The sequence below is a fragment of the Mchenga conophoros genome, linkage group LG9 (genome assembly GCF_057382185.1).
Source record: "Mchenga conophoros isolate Kocher_MC1m ecotype Shallow Benthic linkage group LG9, M_conophoros_male_GT1.1, whole genome shotgun sequence".
Classification (NCBI taxonomy): Eukaryota; Metazoa; Chordata; class Actinopteri; order Cichliformes; family Cichlidae; genus Mchenga; species Mchenga conophoros.
The window spans coordinates 24,895,547-24,921,282 of record NC_140534.1 but is presented as its reverse complement, the minus strand read 5'-3'; the positions used below and the strand labels follow the sequence as shown (position 1 = coordinate 24,921,282).

Genomic DNA, 25,736 nt, shown 5'->3' with positions numbered 1-25,736 from the left:
ATCTGATGATTCTCTCATCACTGTCCTTCATTCTCTGTAGCCACAGCAGGGTTTTGGGTCAGGGTTTTCTGGTCAGTTTGAAGGTTGAATTCTCTTCCCTGCAAATAATATTTGAATGAGACAAGTGCCATTTAATGGCCAAGGCTTCCTTCTTCACCGTTGCGTAGAGGCTCTCCCTTGGTAGCAGCTTACGGCTGATGTAGGCAACAGGGTGTCTTCCTCAAAGTAGCAGCCCTTTGCTTTGTTGACAGCGCTGCAAACCCTTGCCCTTCTCTCAAAGAGCTTCATGATTTAGTCACCTGAAATGGTTTTCATTTGTGGAATTTCTTGCCTTCTAAATGGGGTTGAAACCATCAGTTGTGTTGTGCAGAAGTCAGGTTGGTACACAGCTGACAGCTGTCAGAATTCATATTATGGCAGGACCTAATCAGCTAAGGAAACCACAGTCCATTATTATTTTGAGAACTACAGGTCAGCCAGTCTGGAAAACGTAAAAAAAACTTGCATGTGTCGCCAAGTGCAGTCGCAAAAACCATTAAGCGCTACAACAAAACTGGCTGACATGAGGACCGCCCCACCTCTGCTGCTGAAGACAAATTCTGAAAAAATGCTTGATAAATAATGAAGATAAATTCATCTGAGTCACTAGCCTCAGAAATCCCAAGTTAACAACACCTCAGATCAGAGCTCAGATAAATGTCACACAAAGTTCCTGTAGCAGACACATCTTGACATCAACTGTTCAGGGAAGACGGTGCGAATCAGGTCTTTATGGTCTGATAGCTGCTGGGAAACCACTACTAAGGAAAAACGATAAGCAGCAGAGATTTGGTTGGGCCAAGAAACACAAGGAAATTAGACCAGTGGAAATCTGTGCTTTGCATGGCTACTACAGCATCCTGCAGCAACATGCCATCCCATCCAGTTTGTATTTAGTTGGGCAATCATTTATTTTTCAGCAGGACAATGACCCCCAAAACCAGGATGTGTAAGGGCTATTTGACCAAGAAGGAGAGTGATGAGATGGTGGGCCAGATGGCCTGGCGTGCACAGTCACCTGACCTAGAGTTGAGTTGCACCCATTCCAGAAATCCACTGCTGCCCCTTTTACTCATTGGACTCATTCAGTTCAAATACCAGGCAAAGCTTCTCCAGCAATGCTGTCTGACCTGCTGGCCATGGTAACCACATCACATGCAGAGGCGTGGACTGTTAGCACCACAGCTTGAGGTTTCCGAGTAATCCTGTTCTTTCAGGCTCTTCCTGTCTTTTCTACATACAAGAAACCCAAACTATAAGAGACACATAACTACTAAAAATCCAGACATGTCATATGTTTGGTTGTTTGGTCTATGTGTGCACTAGTTTGGCTTTTCTGTGTTATTTGTCGCTCCTTGATTATGTCTGTCTATGTAGTGCCCTTATTGCAGCCTTTCAAGTCATTTTCAGCTGTCTGTCTGTGTTTTATTTTTTTTTCTTTAGCTTGTGTCACTTTGTGGCTGGTTTTTCATCTGCGTGTTTTACTTTTTTGCTGCCGTTTGCAGTCATTCAAGTCTCCTTTTTGGTTTTTATTTTTTCATCTAACATTTCAAGGTTTAAAGATTAACTTTAAACAAGTAATAATTAGATTTCCCCTGGTTAAGAAACCAATGAGCTGGGTAAAATCTAATTCTAATTCAGCCTTAAACAACAAATAATAGCAATAATAATTTCTGAACCACAGAGAGCAGTACCCACTCAGTACTTTGGGGAACTGTGGTTTGCTGAGGTTCAGATATCCGAAGTACGATAACCGGAAAGGAAGAACTGAAAGCAGTTTTTAGGCCGTGATTCATGCGTAATCCTCTCCAAACATCACAGATCACACCCTGTATTTTCACTTCCCGGCAGACTTGACAGTCAGCTGTCATACGCTCGCACTAACCGACACATGCAGTAAAAGGCGTACGGACTAAAAATACGTGTACAAACATTTAGAAGATTTATCCTATAAACACAAAATCAATGTATAAAAATGTGAAAAGCTACTCATTGTTTTCTTGTCTTAGGATATCTGATTATGTGAGCTTTTTTTCTTGGTTTTTTACGCGATCGTTTGCAAATACCACCCCCTTCTCCCCCTATGCCGATGGTACGGTCCAAAATGCGGCGTCATATGACTCGCTGACTCACCGAACGACCTATAAAAAAGGCTCTACATGCGTTTATTCACTATTTCGTCGTTTTTCACTACCAAAAACTTGTCAAAATGCCGATGTGCGGAGGGCTTACCGATGTGAAGCAGGCCGATGAAGAAGTTCAGACGATCTGTGATGCAGTGAGTAGAAAAGAGAGATTTTACACTTAACATTTTGTGCACACGGGGCCTGTGCTTCTTATTGATGTTGCTGTCATTGTTATTCAGATGAAGCCTCACGCAGAGCAGAAAACCGGGAGAAACTTCGAGGTTTTCACTGCAAAGAACTACAAAACACAGGTCGTTGCTGGGACCAACTACTTCATTAAGGTAATGTTCGTAATGCAAGCAGTGAGCTCAGTGGAAACACTGCAAAGCTCCGAGGTCTTGCATATAATAAAATATCATCAATAAGAGTATTAACTGTAGATAATCTGATCCATAAAGTGAAAACTAACGCGATTATCAGTGATTTTCTTTCTTTACCATCTCTAGGCTTATGTAGTTATGTGGTCATATATATAGAATTTCATGCAAACCTTAAACTGTTGATTTTCTAGTCTTAAGTGTCATTCATCACGGCTGATGCTTTTAATCTAAGTTTCCAGCCAAGTTTTGGTTAAATGTATTTAAATTTTGAGAAAAAATATGCAAAGGAAGATTAAAGTACATGTGTGCTTCACACTCCTGGTGTTAATGGGCAAAACAAGCCATTCCAGTGCTTCCAGTACTTGTGTATGATGGCTTGGAACACATTTGCACAACACTCCCTCAGGGCTTCAATAAAGTCTCACAAGCAGAGATTTACTTTATTTTCTTAGTCTAAAATGACTCATCCGTGTTTTTGATCACTCTAGCCATAGTCCACTCTGTAATGAAGACATGAACACCTCCTTCCCTACATGTTAGCATGTTGTGTGGTCAGCGTGGCTTATGTTATCACGAGTACTTCTATGTGCACATTAAGTATCTCTTCTAACTTTTTCTTGTACTTCCTTGCAGGTCCATGTGGGCGGAGATGAATGCGTTCACCTCCGTGTTTACAAGAAACTCCCGTGTTATGGAGGAGAGCTCGAGCTGTCCAGTGTGCAACACCCCAAGAGTCACGATGACAGTATTGAGTACTTCTAATGGGAGAACGAACCAGCCAAAGCATCAGTGCCTTCAGGCTGTAGTCTTGTAGTAGTCCATTAATAACCTGCCTCTTGACAAACATGTGCAGTTTCCTTTGCTTATATGTAACAATATACTGTAGATGGTAGATGTAAGGTAAAGTGGAACACTTTTATACAAGGTGCATAAATAAATTAAGCAGATTTTTCTTCTATTGTGGTGTCTGATTTGTGAAATGCCTGCATATTATCTGAAAGCAAACTCATTTCTCTTTCCTAACATAAGACACATTTGCAGTATATTTAGTAAATGTGGCAGCTATATACATGTCTTGCACAAGTGATTGATGGATTTTAGCACACAATGTTTGTGTTCAGACCCGCAAAAACATTTTTGTAGCAATAATCATGTCAGACTGAACTCTGAACACAATTTTGTTTAAAATGACATCTTTTGGAGAGTTCTTTCATCTAGCTTGCCCTCCTTTTTGAATGCTTACATGAAAGAGACATAATACACAGTTGAGTCTGATATGAGGCAGGGGTCTCATTGATTTTAATCAACTTTTTCTACTCTTAGGATACGTTTTGTTCTTTTACACTAATCAATAGAAAGTTGCTCAATTTTCTCCAGCGCTGAAACATTTCTGTCCTGATGGGAGTGATCCTTGTGCAATAGTCTAAACACCTAGAAGGCTCAAGGGTCACTGAATGGTTTAAGTTCATAAATACTATCAGTCATTTGTTATACATTAAGTGGATCTTGACAGTGCTTTCCAAAAACATTGTTAAAACCCCAAATTATTTGAAATGATCTTCTAAGACTGGTGTTTCAACCTCCAATGGAGCTCTGTAGGTTTGAGGATTCATGATCAAGGTGAAACTGTGCTGGCAACGTGTGGTAGCCAACATCGTACATTTGAAATGTAAGACGACCCATGCTACCATGACATGCTATTCCATAGCATAGGTAAAGAAAAACTTTCGCTTTAAGATTTCCAGTTATTCAAGTTTTCAGTGGTCCAAAGTTCACAAATGAACTGTACATAACACACAACAGTGTACAGGGAAAATATGATTTAAGCAATCTTAAATGACAATAAGTCACATGCTGTATTTGAACATGTCGAGACTGTCGGGCAAACCTCAAATCACACTTCCCAACTCTGACTTGGAAAAAAAAAGGTGGTCAGTGGGTTGTCAGCAGTATTTTGTTGGCAGACTTTGGCATTAGTCAGCCTGTGATTGTTTTTATCTTGTGACTGACATTCATCTTTGTTAATCACACGCAATGTGATCCCATTGATGACTCAAGTTGCAGATATTTCACCATAGTCTATGCAGTCTGTGTCTACAAACATATTGTAAATATGCATCAGATTGAAATGACACGCTTTAGATTGATTTTCTTGTTGAAAACATTAAAATCACACTGTTCCTCTACTAGAAAATACAAAAGAAGGTTTGCACATGCTTTGTGACACTGTTTGCCACATTGGTTGGATTTCTTGCAAGAAATCAGAGGGCTGTTGGCAAAAAAGTGTAGAGGGTGTTTAATTACAAAGCTCTAGGTGCAGATGGATTTTACATTAAAAAACACTGATTATTCACACTTTATACATTTACATTAAGTCATGAACAGTCAGCAAGATTTCTTGTTAAAAGAAGCACAAATATGACAAAAGAAGCGGCACTGCAATAAAATAATCACAGCAGGATGTCACAGTACTGGATCTCACTGAAACGTTGGACATATCAGAGTGTATTTTTATTGTGTATTCATTGACAACAGACTCGTTGTGATTTCAATAATAAAGTTAATTCAGTTCTCTTGTTCATAACGACATATATTTTTGTTGTGAACTATTTGCAAAGAGTCAAGGTGTCTGAAAAAACAACAGCGAAGACAAAGCAAATGGATGTTCCCCCAAATGCTAGGTAAAAGCTACACAAAAGAAAATAGTCACAAGTTAAAGAGACAAAGAAACAGCAAAGTGCAAAGAGAGCCTCCACTGATCCTGAGACCGTCTGCAGGTCCGTCTCTGTCCTCAGATTCCAAACATTCTAAAAAAGAGAAAAAACGTCTTCAGGTCTTAACGTTCTTTGAGAAATGTCCAAACTATTCTTTGAAACATGTGAGCACTGCTGTTGAGTCTCTGTTTCACAACCAGAAGTTACATTCCTCAGAGTTGAAATGTGACAAGTAGAAATTGTTGGTCTTTAATCCCACGACCCAGCTGCCATAGGCAGAACCTGGATTCACTGCAAAACATATTATCTCTCAGCATGTGTCGGTGCATGTGTTGCTAATATCATTGCAGATTGTCTGGGTAGAGTGGCATCAACCAAAACTTTGCAAATCTGTAGCAGACTGCTTACGGTTTCTAAGTGCTGACAGTGACAGTACGGTAACGGTCTGCTTGTGGTGCCGTCTTCTTAGGACACCAACTTCTCTGCTTGTCTCTGACATAGAACTCAGTCTGGAGATGGTATTAAGGCTCACTCAGAATAATTTTGCATATTGGTTTTGTGGAACATCAGCTTGAAGTTGCCCTGTGGCACAGGCCCTATCCACATCAGTTAAATGTAGTATGCTTGGAGCAGACCTACGCCGCATCAAATTGCAAAAAGACCATCAAATCTTCTGAGTATATATGCAGTAGGGTTATATGCCATACTGTTGGCTTTAGAATAGGTGGAATGGTTATTTATTTGTTTTTGTCTGAATGTATTATTGTAGGGTCTACCTTATAATATAAAGTGCCTTGAGGCGACTGTTGTTGTGATTTGGCGCTGTATAAATAAAACTATAGGTATAGGTATACATATAGGTATTGTGGGTAATGAAAGAGCAGATAGGTTGGCTAAAGAAGCTGTTAAAAAAGTAGATGTCGATGTGCAGATATCAAAAGTATAGTCTGGAAAGAAAGTAAGAATTTATGGAAACTGACTTGGTCATAGCAAAGTAAAAGGGAGAGATTTATATAGGGTACAACACGCAATAGAAGTTAAGAGAAGTAGAGGAATAAATAGGCAGGAGGAGATATTAATAAGGGGAATACGAACAGGTCATTGTTTTCCGAATGGCACTCTCCTTAGAATGAGGAAACATTCGACTGGTTTATGTAACTGGTGGAAACGGTTGAACATGTACTTATTATTTGCAGGAAGTATGCCAGTCAAAGCAGAGTGTTGAGGGTAGAAATGGGTGGTACTACAGAGCAGAAAAGTTTGAAAGGTAGTTGAGTGGTTAAGTCATGATGAAGGAAAAGGAGTGGTTTTTCGTTTTTTGAGAAATACTGGACTCATCAAGAGGATCTAAGGTTTTGGAAGCGATGTAACAGTAAAACCCAGGAGATGGCAGCAGTGCAACATCTTTGGATGCAAGCTGCCATTAAAAATGAAGGAAGAAGAAGAAGATTCTTTGGTGGCAGACAGGATTTGACAAATTATCATTATTCTTTTTATCAATCTCTTTACTTGTTTTTGGAGTTCTTTGCAAAACTGCAAGTCTCTGCAATCACCCCTTCAGTTAAAAAAAACCTGCAGACCTGGCATATTGATCTGAGTCAAGTTTGATAGCTTATCTCTCGAACAGTCAGCTTAAAGAATTTGCAAAGCTCATTTTGTTTATTTAAGATACTTTTTGACAGACACAGCTGTGCCACATAATGGAGTTTTGTAAGACATTTATATCAGACTACAGACTGACAGGACTGCAAGAAACACCTCTTAGTTATCACCCTTTTTAGTCATCTAAAGAAAAGTTCATATAAAAGCTTAGGTTTTATCTGTTTTAAAGACATTTAAAATTTAAGACGCAATTACACAAGTAGATATTTGGAGAAGACAGCGTAAGCAAACATTTAGGGTCTGTGGTTACACATGTTGCTCCACCTATCATGTGTTAGAGCCACCTTCCAGTAAGTTTCCAGGTCACTTATCCAGTACATGTACTCGGAGAGGCACCAGTATGTTTGAGTCACACAAAACCAGAAAATTGACACCTCTATTTATTTCAGCTGACTTTCAGAATGGCTGAAATGGTATGCGCAGGATTCATGGAGACGAGGGCCGCTGATGAGGAAATTCAGAAAATCTGTGATGAGGTGAGCTGAGTGTTATGTGAGTAACATTCAGACTCACATAACACTCAGACACATCAAGTCATTGCTCTGCATTTTACGTCATGTTTTGCATTTATTTTGTCCATACACAGGTTAAGTGTCAAGTAGAGGAAAAAAGAAATGAAGCATATGCAGTTTTTAACGCTGTTCAGTACAAGAGTCAGGTGTTGCAAGGAGTCAACTATGTCATCAAGGTAATTAAAACTGTGATATTATGCATGTTAGGAATTATTAACGAAAGAAAATAAAGTATTTATGGACTGAGTTACTTGTGAGCTCCAGATGACCTGTTGAACAGATGAACATCTTACTGAAGATCTTCAGCGTTCAACAAGTACAAGTTTCCTCTGATTTGACTGCAGGTACATGTGGGAGGATGCAGCTACCTTGATCTGCGAGTCTGGAAGAAGCTTACATGTCATGGAGGGGAAGCTATAGTTACTGGTATGGAAGACCATCATGACAAAGATCCCATCCAACCTTTTCAATGTGATCACACTTTGTTTTTTTGCTGCTCTCTGTCTCCAAGCTGCTGCCTCATGACATGTGCTAAAAGAAAAAAAATGCAATAAAGCTCCTTCAAAAGTAACAATTATAGGAAATCAATCATTTTAATTATAATATTTCTAGACATGTTGCACTGACTGGACTGCAACTTGAGAGGTTTGAAGCATTAAAAGTTGAATTGTGTAACAACAAAATAAATTGTGTTGTTGATTTCTTGCCAGTTATAAACTCAGGCTTTTACCAGCAAACTGAAAATATGTTTAAAATAAGTCAAGTCTTCATAATAAACACACCAATTGACAGTTTAGTATGACAACTATACATTTATAGGTGTAAATGATACTTGTGTGGCACAGTGGTGCAACGACCCAAAGACCTGTATGTTAGGTTATCAGTGTTTTTTTGTCGGCTATAAATGTGAATGTGGGCATGTGTGTGTCTCTCTGGTTGGCCCTGCCATACCAGCTCTGGTATCTGTATTGGATCGATACTAGCATGTTGGATCAATCTTTTTTTTTTACTATCCCCTTAAGTTCAGTAGGTATAACTGAATTGCATTAGATAAAGTTTTTGGAAATGCTGAGGTTTGGGTGTCAGAAGTAGGATAACCTGAAAGGAAGAGCAGAAAGCAGTTTTTTAGGCCATGATTCATGTTTGATCCTCTCCAAATTATACAATCACACCTCACACCCTTTACTTCCACTCACTACCTGTTGTGCCAAAAACTAATTTCCAGTGTTTCCGTGTTTTGTTTTGCTTTTAAAATGCGTAATTTGTATGTTTGTAAATACACTTTGGTGAACAGGGTTTTATTAGTCCTTTATTTATCCAGGTAAAAAATCTCATTGAGATTAAAAATCTCATTTTCAAGAGAGACCTGGTTTACATAGGGGTTATATATAAAATGTAAAAATGGCCTGTTTTTCAGGTATCTGTATAACTCTGTGTTATTGTATTTACATTGTAACCAATCCGGTCTGTATGTGTCCACTTAAACTATGTTTAGAGAACTATTGTTATATTTGTTGCAGTTTCTGCTGTCCTCTTGGCCAGATTACTCTTAAAAAGACACTTTTAATGTCAATGCGAGATTATTTTTAACTGGATAAATAAAGGATATATAAAAGTCAGTGCCAAAAACTGATTGCGGATTCTACCTTCTTACAGAAATGTTGTTTGTGGCTCAAGATGACTTGATATTATTCGTGAAGGCAATGTTCAGCACAAAGTTACACTGATGCGTGAGGGATACGTGTGACATATGTTTTGCATAGAGCAACAATTTATTTATAGCAGTACAGTAATCAGTTTCTAGTAAATACTGGAAATCAGTTTTTGGCAGACGATCATTTTTTGGTACAACACCGACAGACTCGAGCGTCAGCTCAGACTAACCCACACATGCAGTAAAAAACGGACAAAAAATGGACAAAAGTAATTGTTTCCGTATGTAAGTGTGCTTCTCTTTTTTTCATAATGTTGGCAAATACCGCCCCGCCCACAACCCCCTTCTCCCTAAGATGATGGTACGGTCCAAAATGTGTTTATGTGGGTTTTTTTTTTTTTTAGCCTACAAAGAAACGCATCTTTTTCCGTGCGCTGGTCCAAAATGCGGAGTCTTGTGAATTGGCGTGTGTTTATAACCTTTTTGGTCGTTTTTTACCAACAAAATGTTGTCGGAGTAAAAATGATGGGAGGGTTGACCGAGGAGAAGCAGGCTGATGAAGCAGTTCAAAAGATCTGCGATGCAGTGAGTAGAAAAGTGAGATTTGACACTCGCACACACGGGGCCTGTGCTTCATGTTGGTGTTGCTGTTATTGTTCTTCAGATGAAGCCTCTCGCAGAGCAGAAAACCGGGAGAAACTTCGAGGTTTTCACTGCAGAGAGCTACAAAACGCAGCACGTAGCTGGGACCAACTACTTCATTAAGGTAATGTTTGTAATTCAAGCGTTTATGTGTTAATTTATATGGAGGTTCATACAAAACTTAAACTGTTATGGTTAAAACTGTCACAGCCATAACAGAGCTCAAAAAATGTTCTGTTTGTGAACACTAGTGCCATCATGCACTATGTAGCCAAAGAAGTGGATGCCCCTTTTCCACATTGTAAGATAGTTTATTTACTTTCCAGCTCTTTAAAACTTCGCAGCAAAATGTTGAGGAAAAGCACCGAGTTTTTTAAATGGACTAACAATGAGGTGGAGTTATTGCTGCGAGTAACACAAAAGTACAAAGTTGCAAAAGTGAGTGAGAATGAAAGAATTTGAAGAAAAGCTATCTGGAGCATGTACAAACTGATATTAATCTTTAATAGGGTGGTCAAAATGTCAAAATTGATAGCAAACAAAACTACTGCTGTGTAATGCCCTCCGTCATCTTAGTTTGTGAACACTAGAAACATTGTGCACTCTATATAGATGAAGACGTGAATTCTCCTTTTCACATGTTAGCATGTTGTTTGGCCCACAGCTGTGGCTTACATTACCACAGCTGTGATAAAATGATCAGGAGTACTTCTATGTGCACATTAAGCATCTCCTTTAAGTTTCCTTGTATTTCCTTGCAGGTCCATGTGGGAGGAGGCGAATATGTTCACCTTCGTGTTTACAAGAAACTCCCGGCTTATGGAGGAACGCTCCAGCTGACCAGACTGCAGCACCCCAAGAGTCAACATGATACTATTGCATACTTCTAATGGGAGAACGAACCAGCCAAAGCATCAGTGCCCACAGTAGTCGCATTGTAATCCATTAATAACCTCCCTCTTCATGAGGGGAAAGCTTTCCTTGTTTCCATATAATAACATACTGCAGATAATGGAAATAAGACTAGATCAGTTAAATACGAGGTGGGTAAATAAATAAAGCAGAATTTTTTTTGTGTGTGTGTTATTGTAAGATACATTCTGTGGTCATATGGGCTATTTTTAAAGTATTTGATTGGTTGGGGAATTGAACTGCCTCACAATTCACCACTTATGTGACTCACTTCAGAGATGCCATCAAGGATAACCAGCGCAGTTTCAAAGAAACAAATAAAACATCTACTTTTGTCCATAGTGAAACAGATAATACGTTTGAAATAAACATTATGCTTTAAAAAGAGCTGTAAAATAGTGAGACTGTCATGGTGAATTGGGTTGAAGGACTCAGGTGCGAGACTTCTTGCAGAGTGACAGTGAATTTATTCACAGTGAAAAAAATAAGGCAACAGTTCGAGTCTGTAATCCAAAAGGGCAGTGCAGTGATACGGTGACTTGTCCCCGCGGTGACAGTGCAGTGATTATCCAAAACTACTTGTTCTTGTGCCCGCTCCTCCTCCGATCCCTGGATCCTGGAGGCAGATGAGAAAAACACACGCACGGTAACTTAAACGTTCTCTCTCCTTCACAAACTAGGTACGCTAATCGCGACTACGCTACCCGGTTTAGCTCAACGTTCCAGCGTTGGTTGTGACCCGACCGCACTGTTAAATAGGTCTGCTTTGGATTAGTAGCAGCCGGCGAAGTGATTAAGCACAGGTGCGGCGATTCCAGCTCAGGATGCTCCCCCCGGGTCAGCTGCCGTTCCGTGCCATGGCTTCCGGAAGTACATGTTCCCGGATACAAACACGCACACAGGATGGAGAGGAGAACACCACAAAGTACACACAAACACAACAAAAATTGGCAAGGCGACCGGTGAGGACCGTCTAGCCGTGGCAGAGACATCTATAGTCTGTGCTGTAACCCAGCAGTATTGAGACATCGCTCTGGCAGTGTGTTTGGGATCATCGTCTCACTGAAAAACGAAGCCATCTGGTTGTTGTAAAGGGGTTTTCTCATGACCATGGAAATGATTCTGCGATCATCCACCCCGGTTGTCTTTCTTTGACATTCAGATCTTTTTTGCATTGCTGATTTCACCAATCCTTTGTTTCTTTCTCAGGATAGAATAGAATAGAATAGAATAGAATAGAATAGAATTCAACTTTATTGTCATTGCACATGCACGGGTACAGGGCAACAAAATGCAGTTTGCATCCATCCAGAAGTGCTTTAGTGATATAGATATATTACAATATATATTAGCAATAATATAGTTATGTAAGTATATTACAGAAATGGGTCTATTATGGTATGTTATAATGTACACGGTATGAAGTATGTTGTGAATATTCTATAACTATAAGTATGTACAGGCTGTAGTGAGTACAAGCTATGTACAGGCTATGAACAGGATATAAATATGAAAAACTATACAGAATATGAAATAAATAACTTTACAGAAATCTGAGATATACAGCTATACAGAAATGGGAACTGTGCAAGTTGTAAACAGTTGTAGGGTTAAAAATTATCGTATGTACAGAATGATTATTTACACAGAGCTATACAGTAGTGCAGTTAAGATAAGTGAGGGTGTGGATAATTCCTACAGAGGCTATATAAAGTGCTGGTGGTTGTGAGTGGTGGTTCAGTCCATGTTATTATTGTGTGTTTGAGGGTACAGTTGTCCATTGTGGGTGTGTGTATGTTCAGTCCGTGTGTTAACGTGGGTCAGATGTCAGGAGGCAGAGTTCAGGAGTCTGACAGCTGTGGGGAAGAAGCTGTTCCGGTACCTGGTGGTCTTAGTCCGGAGGCTCCTGTGGCACCTCCCAGAGGGCAGGAGGGTGAAGAGTCCATGTGATGGGTGACTGGGGTCTTTGATGATTTTCCCAGCCCTTTTCAGACACCGCTTCCTGTAGATGTCTTTTATGGCAGGAAGTGGTGCTCCGGCGGCGCGATGGGCAGTTTTCACGACCCTCTGCAACGCCTTCAGAGCAGTTCCCTTACCAGACTGTTATACAGTTGGTCAGGATGCTCTCGATGGTGCAACGATAGAAGTTCACCAGGATGTCTGAGGACAGGTGGTTCTTCCTCAGAGTCCTCAAGAAGAAGAGGCGCTGGTGAGCCTTCTTGACCAGCTTGGAGCAGTTGGTCGTCCAGGCGAGATCCTCAGAGATGTGGACTCCCAGGAACTTGAAGCTGCTCACACGCTCCACAGCCGTCCCCTTAATGTGGATGGGTGGATGTGGGTCAGCATTCCTCCTGTAGTCCACGATGAGCTCCTTGGTCTTCTCGGTGTTAAGCAGCAGGTTGTGTGTGTAATGTACCAAACTGTAAATTTTGCCACTCCTAATAATGTAGCAATTTCTTGGATGGGATTTTCCCATTTTCACAGCTTGAGGATGGCTTGCTCCACCTACACGGAGAGCTGCTTTGACTGCATGTTGTCTATTCACTAGTGATGTGCGATACCACTGATTTCCTTTCCGATCCAATACTAAGTAAAATTCAGGGTGGCATCGACAATACTGATCCGATACTTTGTACAAAAATGTAATGTTTTATTGTATTTCAAATTATAGCTTCATAATGATTACAGGACATCAGACTACTTGTTCTTATTGCTTAATAATGCAGAATTATATAGAAATAAAAAAACAACAACCCTGAAGTTGTGTGCTATTTGAACACTTGCCTGCCTGCAGCACTAAAGGACTCTTACAAGATGTCTGTCTCGCCCTAGCTGCACCTTCCTCTCCTCATTTTCAGTTCCCCTCAACATAAGCTCGTCATAGTCTGTGATATGATTTACTCTGAGGTGTTTGATGAGGTTAGTGGTGTTGCCACAACACCTCACTGTCTTGCCACATGTATCGCAAACCACGTCTTGGCTGTTTGTGGAAGTAAAATACATCCATACATGACTCCATTTACACTTGGCCATTGTTGAGTGTGCACGCCAAAGGGCTGCGACATTTATACAGCCTTATTTTGCATATGACTATTGTAGACTATTAGCTGTAGGCCTGAGAGTGTGTGTAATTGTTTAGAGGGAAAGGAATTTATGGACACTGGGGGTCTGCTGTCATAAAAGGAGACAGGAAGCTACAGTTGGGGGTTGCTGATGCTGATGCTTTAACCTGAATCTAATAAACGGTCATAATTGTTATAACTTAGAAGTAGGTTTGCAGGAGACTCTCCACCTTATCTGTAAGGTAAGACAACAAGAGGCCAATGGCCCAGTGGATGCAGAGTGGGAGTCTCAGTGTTTGTACAGCTGCTGTTATTGTGTATATATTTATTTATATTTATATTTAGATTTCTTCATACATTCTTATATAGTTCTATATTGTGTATTGTGTATTTTGTTGTACAGTTATTTTATTTTCAACTTTAATTTATATATTTTATCTTATTCTTCCCAGTTAAATTTACCCTTCATTCTAATTTGTGTTGTACAGTTATTTCATTTTTAACCTTAATTTATATTTTATTCCTTCCTAGTTAAATTTACCCTTTTTAATTTTTCATATTTATTTCCTATCTTATTCATAGCCTTTCCTTTTTTGTTTTCTTTAGGTCACGAGCAGTTGTCCAAGCATTTCACTACATATCGTACTGTGTATGACTGTGTACGTGACAAATAAAATTTGAATTTGAATTTGTTTGTAATATGTTAACTGTGTTTTGTATGTTGTCTAGAGGAATTTGGTGTAGCTTGGGTGAGGAGATTACTTTTATGACCCCCAGGATGTACGACGCACCCACACCTACATGCACACTCACTCATGTACTCATGCATACACACACAGACACACAGAGTTTGCAGGACACCATGGGGGGTTTTATGATAAGGTTGCTTCTACAAAACTGTGTTTCACAGACAAAGGAGGGAAGATTTGCACCGGCCTTGCACATCTCCCCTTCTAGAAGATGCATGCTTAAATGAAGATGAATAAAGGTTTTGTGAAAATGACTACTGAGTCTGGTGCCGTCTCTGGATGCCTGGAGGAATAAAAAAGAACCGGGGTGAAACTGATTTCGTAACACTATGTAAGTCGGAAGAGGAAGTAGTTCCTTCCAAGTTAGATGATCCGAATGATATAGTTTCTTTCCTAACCCTAACCCATATCCTGTTAGTGATAAACTACAAATTTACTCCAAATTACTAAAAAAATGATATTTTAATATGAAAATCGATTCTAAAACATTAATAACTGTAACTGGAGGAATTGATATTTGAACCAAAAACTTCAATATTGATCTGCACAACACTACTGTTCACAGCAAAATATTCCAAATGCAAGCACCACGCCTCAAATCAGCTCAAGGCCATTTATCTGCTTAATTGATAATAACATAATGAATGAATTGCCCACATCTGCATAGCACATAGCGTTTGAGTCAATTGTCCAATTACTTGTAGTTCTTTTAAAAAGAGGGTGGCATATGTTAAGTAGCTGAAACTCTTAAACCCTTCATCCAATTTGAATGTGGATACCCTCAAATGAAAGATGAGAGACATTGTGTCCATAACATAACTATAATATTGTTCAGTAAGAAGTTGAGAGAATTATTTGAACCAAAAACTTCAAATCTGGTTTCATCTCTCCATAAGACCTGTGGCCACTGATATTCAGTGCAGTTCTTGTGTAACTTTACATATTTCAGCTTTCCTTGAAAATGGTAAACGGTAGATGGACCGACTGTGTCAGATATTTTTTCTCATTTCTGAGGGCAATGCTTTCAGATACAGTTAATCCGTTGCAGGTTGTTTTTTGTTTTGTTGTTGTTGTTTTTTCTTTAGGTCTGCCACTCACTTGTTGTTCAGTTTCTTCATTTTTTTAAGAACTGTAGATTATACTAAGTTATACCAGCTTTTTGGCTAACAGCTCATTGGAAATCACCTTCTGGTGCAAAAATACTGATTTATGTATGTCAAATGGTACTTTTTTGTCAAATAAAACTATTCCTCTGAAAGTGCTCAGGCATAAGGACTGGTCTGAAAATAAGTGGAAAAACACCCAGAGCTCAAGGTTTGTTTGTTTTTTTAAAGACAAGTGAACAATGAATTACAATAAGTTAGACATGATGAAATAAAGGCATGAATAACAGTAATTCTGAGCAATCAATCAATCAATCAATCAATCAATCAATCAATTAATCAATCAATCAATCAATCAATCAATCAATCAATCAAGGCTTTATTCGCCACGTGCAGGTTGCCCTGCAGTGAATTAGGAACCCCCGAAGCAAACACAGCAGCCATCCTGCCCAGCGCTACCATTCCAGCGCGGGCTCAGACCCACCGTGTTCCCAGGAGGGAACAAGCATCGAAGGCTTTTGGAAAGGGAGGGGGGATGAGTGTGTGCATATCAGTGTATATGTATGTGTGTGCATGTCCAGAGTTCAGCTGAGACAGTGTCCTTCGCCCTGCTAGGCTAAGTAAACAGTCTTCCAGCCAACCCAGGTGGCCTTGCATGGAATGGGAAGGAACAGTCTAAACACAGTCCATTATCAGGGTGTTTTTGTCGGTTCCAGCCTTGCGACCGCAGCTGGCGCCGAAGGGGTATCCACATGCCATTTTTTTGCCCCCCCCACCCCGAGGGCATTCCACCCCCCACCCCCCACCCCCGCGGGCATTTCCCCCCTCCCCTATCCCCCTCCGCGTCCATGTGCGTGTGCACGTGCGCGAGAACGGACTTTTTGCACGTGCATGTGGGTCCAGGGGGTCATATGAGTTCACATGTGTTTAATAGCGTATTATTTAATGAAACCATTATGTGTTTTAATTAAACTCTTTTTAAAGGATTGTATAGGTCTCAGAGTTCTGTTATTTAGACATAGATGATTTAATTTAACTACTTTAGGGGTATTTTAACTAGTTAGGAGCCTTTTGCATTTTCTTCAGTCGTATTTAGGAGCAAATAGTTTTCAAACAGAGGGCCGCAAATAACAGGTATCCCTTTAGAAATAAACAGTGATACTTCTAAAAACCGTGTATTCCCACACAGCATTTAATTTAGCTAGTTTAGGAAGATTTCACTTTTCTAATAGTTTCACAGGCTAGTCGTTTTTAAATAGAGCACCACAAACAACATGTATCCCTTTAGAAATAAACTGTGATACTTCTAAAAGTACATATTTGCACTAGCGCTGTATCAACCTCAATGTGGCTTTAATGCAACTAGTCTTATAATTATCTACTAGTCTGCAACAGTTAGACTCGATGATTACACATAGATGATTTAACTACTTTAGGGGCATTTCACTTTTCTAAAAGTTTCACAGGCCAATAGTTTTAAATAGAGCACCGCAAACAACATGTATCCCTTTAGAAATAAACTGTGATACTTCTAAAAAACACATATTCACACACCCTGTAACAGTTAGACAGAGGGGGGGTACAGTTAGGCTCCCAACAGTCTGTAAAAAAGGTATGAAGCAACAAAAGAGGAGACCTTATCAAGAGCATCCCAGCCCAAAGGTGTTTCTTCACAAATAGTTAATTCCCACACTCTGCAACAGTTAGACTCGATGATTACACATAGCTAATCAGAGGGGGTGCAGTTAGGTGCCCAACAGTCTACAAAGCAACAAAAGATGCTCCTTATCAAGAGCATCTCAGCCCAAAGATGTTTCTTCACAAACAGTTAATGGCTTTAATGCAACTAGTCTTATCATGTCAGAGGCCAACAGAAACCATGTCCAACAGAGTCTCCAAAGGCCTGCCACCTTTCTTCCTTACATCGTGCTCTTTTATTTCTACATCTCAGAGGTCAACTGAAAGTAGCCCCACTTATATAAAAACACCCCATCAGACACACAGTATATTCCACACTACTTCACAACTGCCGCAAGGTATAGCGTTTTAACTTTTTATTTTTTCACCTGAATGGGCGTTGTAGCCGACTTTGCTACCCGCACAGAGCGTTTCTGACAGTCGGGTGCTGCTTATACAATAGAGAAAAGCAACAATACAGAATGTTTCTCTGCTCCAAGAAATCCGAGGGCCTTTCACAAGGTAAGCATGTCTGTTATACCCAGGGCATAAATGTCTGTATGTCAGTGCTGATTATTCAAACCCTGTTTAAAACGTGACACATATGTTGTCCGAAAACATTTCCTCTAAATTTGCAAAGTTACTGATTTAAAAAATATATATTTTCGAATTTTTAGTTGCATGTCAAACATATGATAGACTCTTGAGCATATTCGTATAGCTAAATTCACAATGGTATAACCGTGCTAAATAAAAGAGGCCCAAGCACCAATGCACTCTAATCCACTCCGCTAAACTGTATGTTGATAAGTACATGAAGCGTACCTCTACCTCTACAGCTGAAAACAGTTTGTATCCGCACTCTGAGGATCTGCTGAATTGTTTTTAATAAGGCACTTTTTGACAAACAGCAGATGATGATGAAATCCTCTTTATTGTAGAAACTGTCCCTAAGCTATTGTTGCTCATACTTACTGAGGTCCCTAGCTACTTCCTTACTATGTCAGTAAACTTTTTTGAAAAGGAAGCTGTTGTAGATTTAAAGAAACATCTTAATTGAAGCAAAGGCAAAAAAAAAAAACTGGAATGAATTTCATGTGACTGTTCATATTAAAGCCAACAACAAGTGAAAATCCAAAAACGGCTCCAATCCTTTGTATTAATGATCTCCCCCCTCTCTCTCTCTCTCTCTCTCTCTCTGTGTGTGTGTGTGTGTGTGTGTGTGTGTGTGCCCTCACAGAAGGAAGGTCACAGCAGGAGCTTTTCTCAAACGCATTACCAATCAGTTTTTTACAAGAAGTGTAGCTCACACAATGGTATAAATGTATTCTTTGCGATACTTTATAAATATGAAACTCTAAAGATTTTGAGTTCGGGCACATTGTGAAGCAAGAATCTAAATATCTGTGTCACAATGATTTCTATAAAAGCGCGTTGTTTATGGGGATAATGTAACAAATCTTTTGTGCGTCCTATTAATGATCAATGATAATTGAAGAGGAACCCAGGCTCGGGACATTTTCATGACAAGTGACAGCGCAGACAACTACTAACGAGAGAACATGTTTTATCATCATAAAGACTGTGATATGAAGCATCGTTAAAGTGTCACTTCAGTAATGTTGACTCATGCTTTTAATAATGACTTTAAAACACTAAACTCTAATTTCTGTGGTTATTTTAAGTTTACAGAATATAACATGTGGTAAGACGACGAGTTTTACTTCTCACTGTCCATGTTATGTGTATCTATTTATCATGTATGCTACTTTGCTCTGTGGACTGTAAAATGTTTCATTGTGTTAATGAAATAAACCAGACTTTCACTGTCTGCATCTTTTACTGTTTTTCTGCTTTTGTTCACTCCAAGTTTGACAAAACCTACAGATATCCAGAGTTAACCCACTAACAATGTGGAGCAGTCTCAGTGTATTTAGCTGCTTTTTTCCCTGAACACAACCAACTGAGAGAAACGCCTGTAGGCCTCACTTTGGTCATTTGAACACTGAAGGAGATTTGTTCCATAGACACATACTAGTGTTTCCTGCACTTAATCCATCACTACTATGTTCTATATAAATCCAGATTCCTTTTATAGTTTGCAGTGAAATTTGTTAAACCGTTGCTTAATGGGACAGAAGTACAAGTCACTCTTTACTAACACATTTGTAGATAAATTTATTGCTAAACAACGCAGCTAGCAGTCTCACACACTCTTTAGGTTTTTCAAGTTATGTGTGTAAGGGTTTAGTCTATCAAACCTTACCCTTTTTCCCCAGTATCACAACAGTATGACTCCCAAAGTACGGCTCAGTAAACAACCAATGATTCTAAAGACAGAACAGAAAGATACAGTTGGAAGATGAATGATTGCGTTTTTATGATGCATAGTAAAACGACCCCCTCTTCTTCTTCTCTGTGCTGGTGTTGTTGTTGTTGTTGTTGTTGTTGTTGTTGTTGTTGTTGTGTGTGTGTGTGTGTGTGTGTGTGTGCCTTAGAAGTCAATTAATACATTAGCCATACTTAAAAAACATCTGAATTTCATTTAGAGCTGAGATTCTAAGTTGTAAGCAGAAATCTTATGCACAGCCAGAAACATGTTTCCCCACTTTCACAATGCTGAGGTGCCAAATCCACAACCCCCAACAAATGGTTTGTTACACGCGGGTGTGAAGGGCAAGCTTTACTTACACAGCCTCACACACAGTAGATTTTTAAAGTTTTTGGGTACAGGGGTTTAGCCACAGATGCAACATCCACTTTTGATAAAGATCACTCCACCTGTTTATTTCTTAAGAAATTAAGCATCTTTATTAAGCTCTTATTTATAAATGTCTACACAATAATAGACACTGTGTGCTCTGTGACATTATAGTCTTCTACTTCTGCTTCCATCGGTTTGCATTTTAAACTCCCAGCCTTTCAGTTTGTTATGAACGACTTATATTTCTAACATTTTGTGATATAAAAGTGAACCATGCGACTTTTTTTATTTGGCATGACTTAAGACACGAGTTATTTAAACAATTATAAATGACAGTGTGGTGGCCATAGTACTTTATGTGGGCCAAATGTGTTAAGGATAATGTTTATCAATGTAAAATTGCAAAGAACCTTTGAATAGATTATAACATTTTGTAAACAGTTACCTCAGAAGCTGTACTGGCAGTTCTGTGTATGTAAGGTAAAACTATCCACAGTACTACCACTTAAGTAACTAAACACATAAAGTCACCCTTACCAATAATCCACTGCTCCTTGAAAAAAGTAGCACAAACAGACAACTGACTGAGCAATGATAAGTAGAACTACCCGAGGCCGAGACTCAAGCAGAAGAAAATTAAAAGTTGTTGTTTTTGTGGCTCGAAAAATTAAAGAAAGTATGTTTAATAATTCAACAAGACCCGCACCTTCAACACATGTACATTCAAATTTTGGAACAGGCTCATCATTGCTGTTGTTCAATAGTTTTTATCCGTTCGAAAAAGTCATTTTACGGCTTTAATATTTCCAGCTGATAAGGAGAATGAGTGCGTTTCAAATGTGCGTCCAAAGGCTTTAAACATCTGCTTTGTCTGTAACGACAGTATCAAACTACAGAGTATTGTTTTTACTAAAATTCAACATTTTCAGATGAAAATTTGGCTGCTTTTTGTTTTTTCACTGTAACACCCACCTCAACGCCGTTTTTAGGATATTCTTGGTGATCCCACCTTTTTCATATTTATGCTTTTGGCACTGAGGGTATCTGATACGCATGTTGTCACTGTGTTTTTGTACTACCAGCTGCGAGGGCTCTGCTTTTGCTTTGAGCAGTCTGTTTTTATTTTGTCTCGTGACTGTGTGGTTTTTTTTCAAACGAGATCCTCCTCAGTTTGATTTTGTTACCACAAACTTTGTGTGAAGTTCACAACAGAGGTAAAGAGATTTAAACACCCCAGTTTAAGGAGGCAGGCAGGGGTTGAACCAGCTGCACAGGGCTGGTGAAGCAGAGAGTGTCCGGGGAGATGTGCAACAGAAGCAGAGGGAACATTTTACAAGATGATAAATGGCACATTTAGGTGATTAAGGACTGTTGACAAGCTTAAAAGACACGTCCGTCAGAGTTCAACAACATTACAGTTTGATTAAATAAAACTTTTTTAAACTACACAAGGGTCATTTTCTCCTCTGATAGTAAGCATATTAAACATGTCAAGAAAGAAAGAGTATAAAGAAAAATAGTAAATGTGTGTCTAATTAAACTCTTCCTGTGAACCTTATATCATCCTTTAATATGTTTGGTGTTACAAACTTGAAGAAGCACAGAAAAGATCATCAGACATTAATCTAATCAGTTAGAGGTATATTACTACTCATAAAGTATAAGCTCTCCAGTAGTTTCTGGGTCTTACTCATAATTGCCTTTGAGTTAGGTGTGCACTGATAATCTCCAAAGGGAAAATACCCAGGCAAGATCCCACTGGATGTCTTAGAACATAACATAGAGATGAACATAATTATTTTAGCCATTCAGACCCAATTTTAATAAAATACCATTACTAGGAAGTGAACTGACTCAGATCAGGTCTGATAGGAGTCAGTCAAAAATAACCACACGGGGTCAAAATGGGTTAAAAATAATTTTTTAAATATGCCAAAAATGTCACAAAGCACTGCAGCAGCTTGTTAAATCAGCAGGAGAACCAAATTCACATGATGGTCTTTAAAGACAATTAGTGCTGATTTTTATGCTTGCACACAATTTTGCTGTGAGGAGGGGGACACCCAAAAAAGACTGAATCTAAATAGTAAAAATCTTTTGCGAAGAATGCATTTTTTTTTTAGAAAATATCACTTCCATAATTTGCAGCCTTGGGCCAATTCACAGTACTTGGAGAAATAAAATAGCCTGGAAATGAACGTGAAAGTTATTATTGGCTCTCGGTTTCTCCTCATTTACACCTTCCACAGAAGGCTGTGGAAAGGAAACACTTAGATGAGAGCCCCACTGCTTCAAAATTGGCCAAATGACCTTCAGGAAGCTAAGCATAAACACCACAGAGATGAAAACAGTACTAAATTATGCATTAATATCCAGAATAGTAATATCTCAAACATATTTTTAGATTGATTACAAGCATTTGGCAGAATATGGGAGCAAATGCTCACAGTCGGGATGACGTTTACAGTTTGTACTAGAAATCTCATCTGTTTTATTTATTCATATTGCCTCCGTCTCTCAGGCTAAGGGTTATTTCAGTTATTGGGAATGTATTATCATTAAAACATGATGTTTACAAGCTTCAAATTGAGCATGCGACACATTAAAGTGGCTTTGTTTGATTTGTTGGGATATAGTTGGGATATATTTGCTGTACACAATATATCCCAACTATGACTGTGGTGATCCCACACTGAGCTGATAAGATAAGCATTTGCAGCATACCTTATCAAAAAGCAGCCTTCCTTTCCTTTTTAATATCATACACCATCAGCGAATTGATGTGAGTTTTTAAAATGCACATGTAGTATATGGTTTATTAGTATTCGCTATGACACAAAAAAGGAAAATTATCCTAATTTTTTATGAATATTTGAAGCATGAAAAGCAAAAAACATCAAAGCTTACAGGAGGACGGGAAAAGGCAAAACTTCACCCACTACTTTGCTCAACCTGTGGTGAGCTGCAAACATAAAGCTGCTAAAATTAAGCAAAAAGCAAACAAATTATCCTCATTCAAAAATGTCATGTGACAACCTCATTGGCTTATGGAATTCTGATGTCACAGGCTTCTAAAGCATTGATCCTTTGAAGCTTTGATCCTCATGAAGTCTTAAGTAGGGGTGAGGATGTAGAACTTTCAGTCCGTTATTTGCAGCACTTGTGTTAGCAGCATTCAAACGTTCACCAGTAAAGCATTTTCAAACATTTGGATCCTTTCCGTACTCACGGTATACAGACTCCAACATGTCTCAGAAACAGCAAGAAAGACAAGAAGTTGACCCCAGCTCTATTCCATGGTATGAGTCCCTAGACCCTTATATCAGCTCTCTTCCTTGGGATGAACAGGTAGAGTTAGAGGAAAAGCGACTGGAAGAAATGGAGAAAGAAAATCTCATGAACAGAGAAAAGATTAAGATCCTGATGGAAGAAAATGAGAGAAAGAGCACTGAATTAGAAGAATTATCCTACCAGCTTGAAGAAAAACAGGGTATTATTGAGGAGAAACAATGGGCTCTCCAAGACGAGAAGAATCAGGAGCTCCAAGAAAAGCTTGATGGAGCTCTGGAAAAAATTAAAGATCTGCTCCAAAAGGAGAAAAAAGAGAGCATAAAACAGGAAAACATGCTCAAGAAGAATCAGGAGCTCCAAGAGAAGCTTGACGAAGCTCTGGAAAAAAATAAAGATCTGCTCCAAAAGGAGAAAAAAGAGAGCATAAAACAGGAAAACATGCTCAAGAAGAATCAGGAGCTCCAAGAGAAGCTTGACGAAGCTCTGGAAAAACTGAAAGAAATCCACCAAGAAGAGAAACAACAGTCCACACAGCAGAGAGACATGCAGCGCAAACTCCAAGCCATGGAGGAAAAATACAAAGCTCTGCATGTGAAACATGATAAAACTCTGCACAAAAATCAACAGTTGCTTCAAGACAAGAAGCAAATGGAAATGAAACTGAAACAAATGGGCTCCAATGTTGACGAGATGGAGGAAAAACACAGATTGCTCCAAATCAGGCTCGAGAAAACAGTGCACAGAAATAAAGAGTTCATTCAAGAGAGAGAGCAACAAGAAATGCTTGAGAAAGAAACGGACTCCAAGCTTGAAGTCTTGGAGGAAGAACTGAAAATGTTGCAAATGACTCTTGAGGAAGCACTGCTCAAAAATAAAGAGATGCTTCATGAGAAAGACCAACAGCAAATACATCAAGAAGAAATGTATTGCAAGCTGAGGAACATCGAGAAACAAAATGAAGGCTTGCAAGTTATGTTTGATGAAGCTCTGGAGAGAAATAAAGAGTTGGTTCACGAGAAAGACCAACAGAAAATACAAAAGGAAGAAATGGATTGCAAGATGAAGAACATCAAGACACAAAATGAAGGCTTGCAAGTTATGCTTGATGAAGCTCTGGAGAGAAATAAGGAGATCCTCCAAGACAAAAAACAAGAGCCCGTAGAGCAGAGCGACCTGCAGAGCAAACTCCAAGCCATGGAGGAAAAATACAAAGCTCTGCAGGTGAAACATGACAAAACTCTGCACAAAAATCAACAGTTGCTTCAAAACAAGAAGCAAATGGAAATTAAACTGAAACAAATGGGCTTCAATGTTGACGAGATGGAGGAAAAACACAGATTGCTCCAAATCAGGCTCGATAAAAAAGTGCACGGAAATAACCAGCTGCTTCAAGAAAAAGACCAACAGAAAATACAACTGGAAGAAGAAAAACTTATTCTTCAGAGGAAAAATGAAGAACTCCAAGAACTGTATAATGAAACAAAGTACAAAACAACTGTACTGGAAGGAGAAAAGAAAAAACTGGCAAATCAATGCTCAGCGATGCAGAGTAGCATCAATGAAATGCTGAGAAAAAATACAGAACTTGAAGAACTTTCTAAGACCTTGAAGCACAAAAACACTGAAATCCAGGCACAAAAGCAAGAACAACAGAAAACACATAAAGACCTGCAGTGTAGACTTCAAGATATCCAGAAGAGAAACCAGCAGCTGGAAGACATGCACACAGATGTGCACAAGGCAAAGCAAATAGAGGAGGCAACAGTTAAAGAACTGAAAGACCATCTTAAAGAAAAACAAGAACAATTAGAAGACATGGTGAAAAGATGCAACAAACTTGAGAAAGAAAACACAGAAACAATGGATGAGCTGAAAACCCTCATCATTGAGAAAAAAGTGCTGGTGGAAGAATATCTAAAAAAGAAGAGAAAACGTTTCCACTGGTTCTGGAGGAGGGACACTGCTGCTTCTCACCTGATGTAAGCTCGTCTTCCTCCACCTCTATTCCATCTTCATTTTCCCCCTTCCCCTCCCTCCTTTTTCTTTTTTCACCCTCACCCCCCGACCAGTCCCGGCAGTTGACTGCCCCCTCCTGAGCCTGGTTCTGCCATAGGTTTCTCCTTTAGGTTTCTTTCACTTTAAAAGGAGTTTTTCCTATCCACTGTCGCCTGGTGCTTGCTCAGAGGGGATTGTTGGGGTTTTCTCTCATCTCTCTCTTTCCTTCTTTCTATCCCCCCTTTTCCCCCTTCTACCTTTTCCTTTACCCAATAAACACAATTGGCCTCATTTTACATGTGTTTGAAAAATGTCTTCATTCAACAATAATTCATCTTAGGTATAAAAACAAGAAATGGGTAATAGCAGCATGTGTGTTTGTGTGTGTGCATAATATACATACTTGTATACCAGAAGGAATTAATACTAGATGGGTAGAGACAGGTTTTAAAGACTAGAAATGAAAACATGTGAGTCCTATAATCTAAGCTCGTTTCACATTCATAGTAATTAG

At 39.1% G+C, this 25,736-nt stretch overlaps 4 protein-coding genes across 4 annotated transcripts; all 4 read left to right on the top strand.

Annotated features, from left to right (window-relative positions):
• Positions 1–2,152: 2,152 nt before the first annotated feature.
• On the top strand, positions 2,153–3,503 carry LOC146567350 (cystatin-B-like). Its single transcript, XM_085287123.1, has 3 exons — positions 2,153–2,317; positions 2,405–2,506; positions 3,179–3,503. The coding sequence occupies exons 1-3, from the start codon at positions 2,249–2,251 to the stop codon at positions 3,305–3,307; spliced, it is 300 nt and encodes a 99-aa protein (XP_085143249.1). The 5' UTR covers positions 2,153–2,248; the 3' UTR covers positions 3,308–3,503.
• Positions 3,504–7,322: 3,819 nt separating this feature from the next.
• Positions 7,323–8,986, top strand: LOC146567349 (cystatin-B-like). Its single transcript, XM_085285853.1, has 4 exons — positions 7,323–7,397; positions 7,508–7,609; positions 7,778–7,904; positions 8,976–8,986. The coding sequence occupies exons 1-4, from the start codon at positions 7,323–7,325 to the stop codon at positions 8,984–8,986; spliced, it is 315 nt and encodes a 104-aa protein (XP_085141979.1).
• Positions 8,987–9,472: 486 nt separating this feature from the next.
• Positions 9,473–10,799, top strand: LOC146567348 (cystatin-B-like). Its single transcript, XM_085287121.1, has 3 exons — positions 9,473–9,672; positions 9,752–9,853; positions 10,491–10,799. Exons 1-3 carry the CDS (start codon positions 9,532–9,534, stop codon positions 10,617–10,619), a joined length of 372 nt encoding a protein of 123 aa, XP_085143247.1. The 5' UTR covers positions 9,473–9,531; the 3' UTR covers positions 10,620–10,799.
• Positions 10,800–23,182: 12,383 nt separating this feature from the next.
• On the top strand, positions 23,183–25,436 carry LOC146567347 (uncharacterized). Its single transcript, XM_085287120.1, has one exon. The coding sequence runs from the start codon at positions 23,183–23,185 to the stop codon at positions 25,208–25,210; it is 2,028 nt and encodes a 675-aa protein (XP_085143246.1). The 3' UTR covers positions 25,211–25,436.
• The last annotated feature ends 300 nt before the right edge of the window (positions 25,437–25,736 follow it).

Bases quoted from the DNA above. Each gene is read 5' to 3' on its own strand.
- LOC146567347 (XM_085287120.1), top strand. From the start codon at position 23,183: ATGTCTCAGAAACAGCAAGAAAGACAAGAAGTTGACCCCAGCTCTATT.
- LOC146567350 (XM_085287123.1), top strand. From the start codon at position 2,249: ATGCCGATGTGCGGAGGGCTTACCGATGTGAAGCAGGCCGATGAAGAA. The intron at 2,318-2,404 runs GTGAGTAGAAAA...ATTGTTATTCAG, and splicing joins TTCAGACGATCTGTGATGCA to ATGAAGCCTCACGCAGAGCA. The intron at 2,507-3,178 runs GTAATGTTCGTA...ACTTCCTTGCAG, and splicing joins GGACCAACTACTTCATTAAG to GTCCATGTGGGCGGAGATGA.
- LOC146567349 (XM_085285853.1), top strand. From the start codon at position 7,323: ATGGCTGAAATGGTATGCGCAGGATTCATGGAGACGAGGGCCGCTGAT. The intron at 7,398-7,507 runs GTGAGCTGAGTG...GTCCATACACAG, and splicing joins TTCAGAAAATCTGTGATGAG to GTTAAGTGTCAAGTAGAGGA. The intron at 7,610-7,777 runs GTAATTAAAACT...ATTTGACTGCAG, and splicing joins GAGTCAACTATGTCATCAAG to GTACATGTGGGAGGATGCAG.
- LOC146567348 (XM_085287121.1), top strand. From the start codon at position 9,532: ATGCGGAGTCTTGTGAATTGGCGTGTGTTTATAACCTTTTTGGTCGTT. The intron at 9,673-9,751 runs GTGAGTAGAAAA...ATTGTTCTTCAG, and splicing joins TTCAAAAGATCTGCGATGCA to ATGAAGCCTCTCGCAGAGCA. The intron at 9,854-10,490 runs GTAATGTTTGTA...ATTTCCTTGCAG, and splicing joins GGACCAACTACTTCATTAAG to GTCCATGTGGGAGGAGGCGA.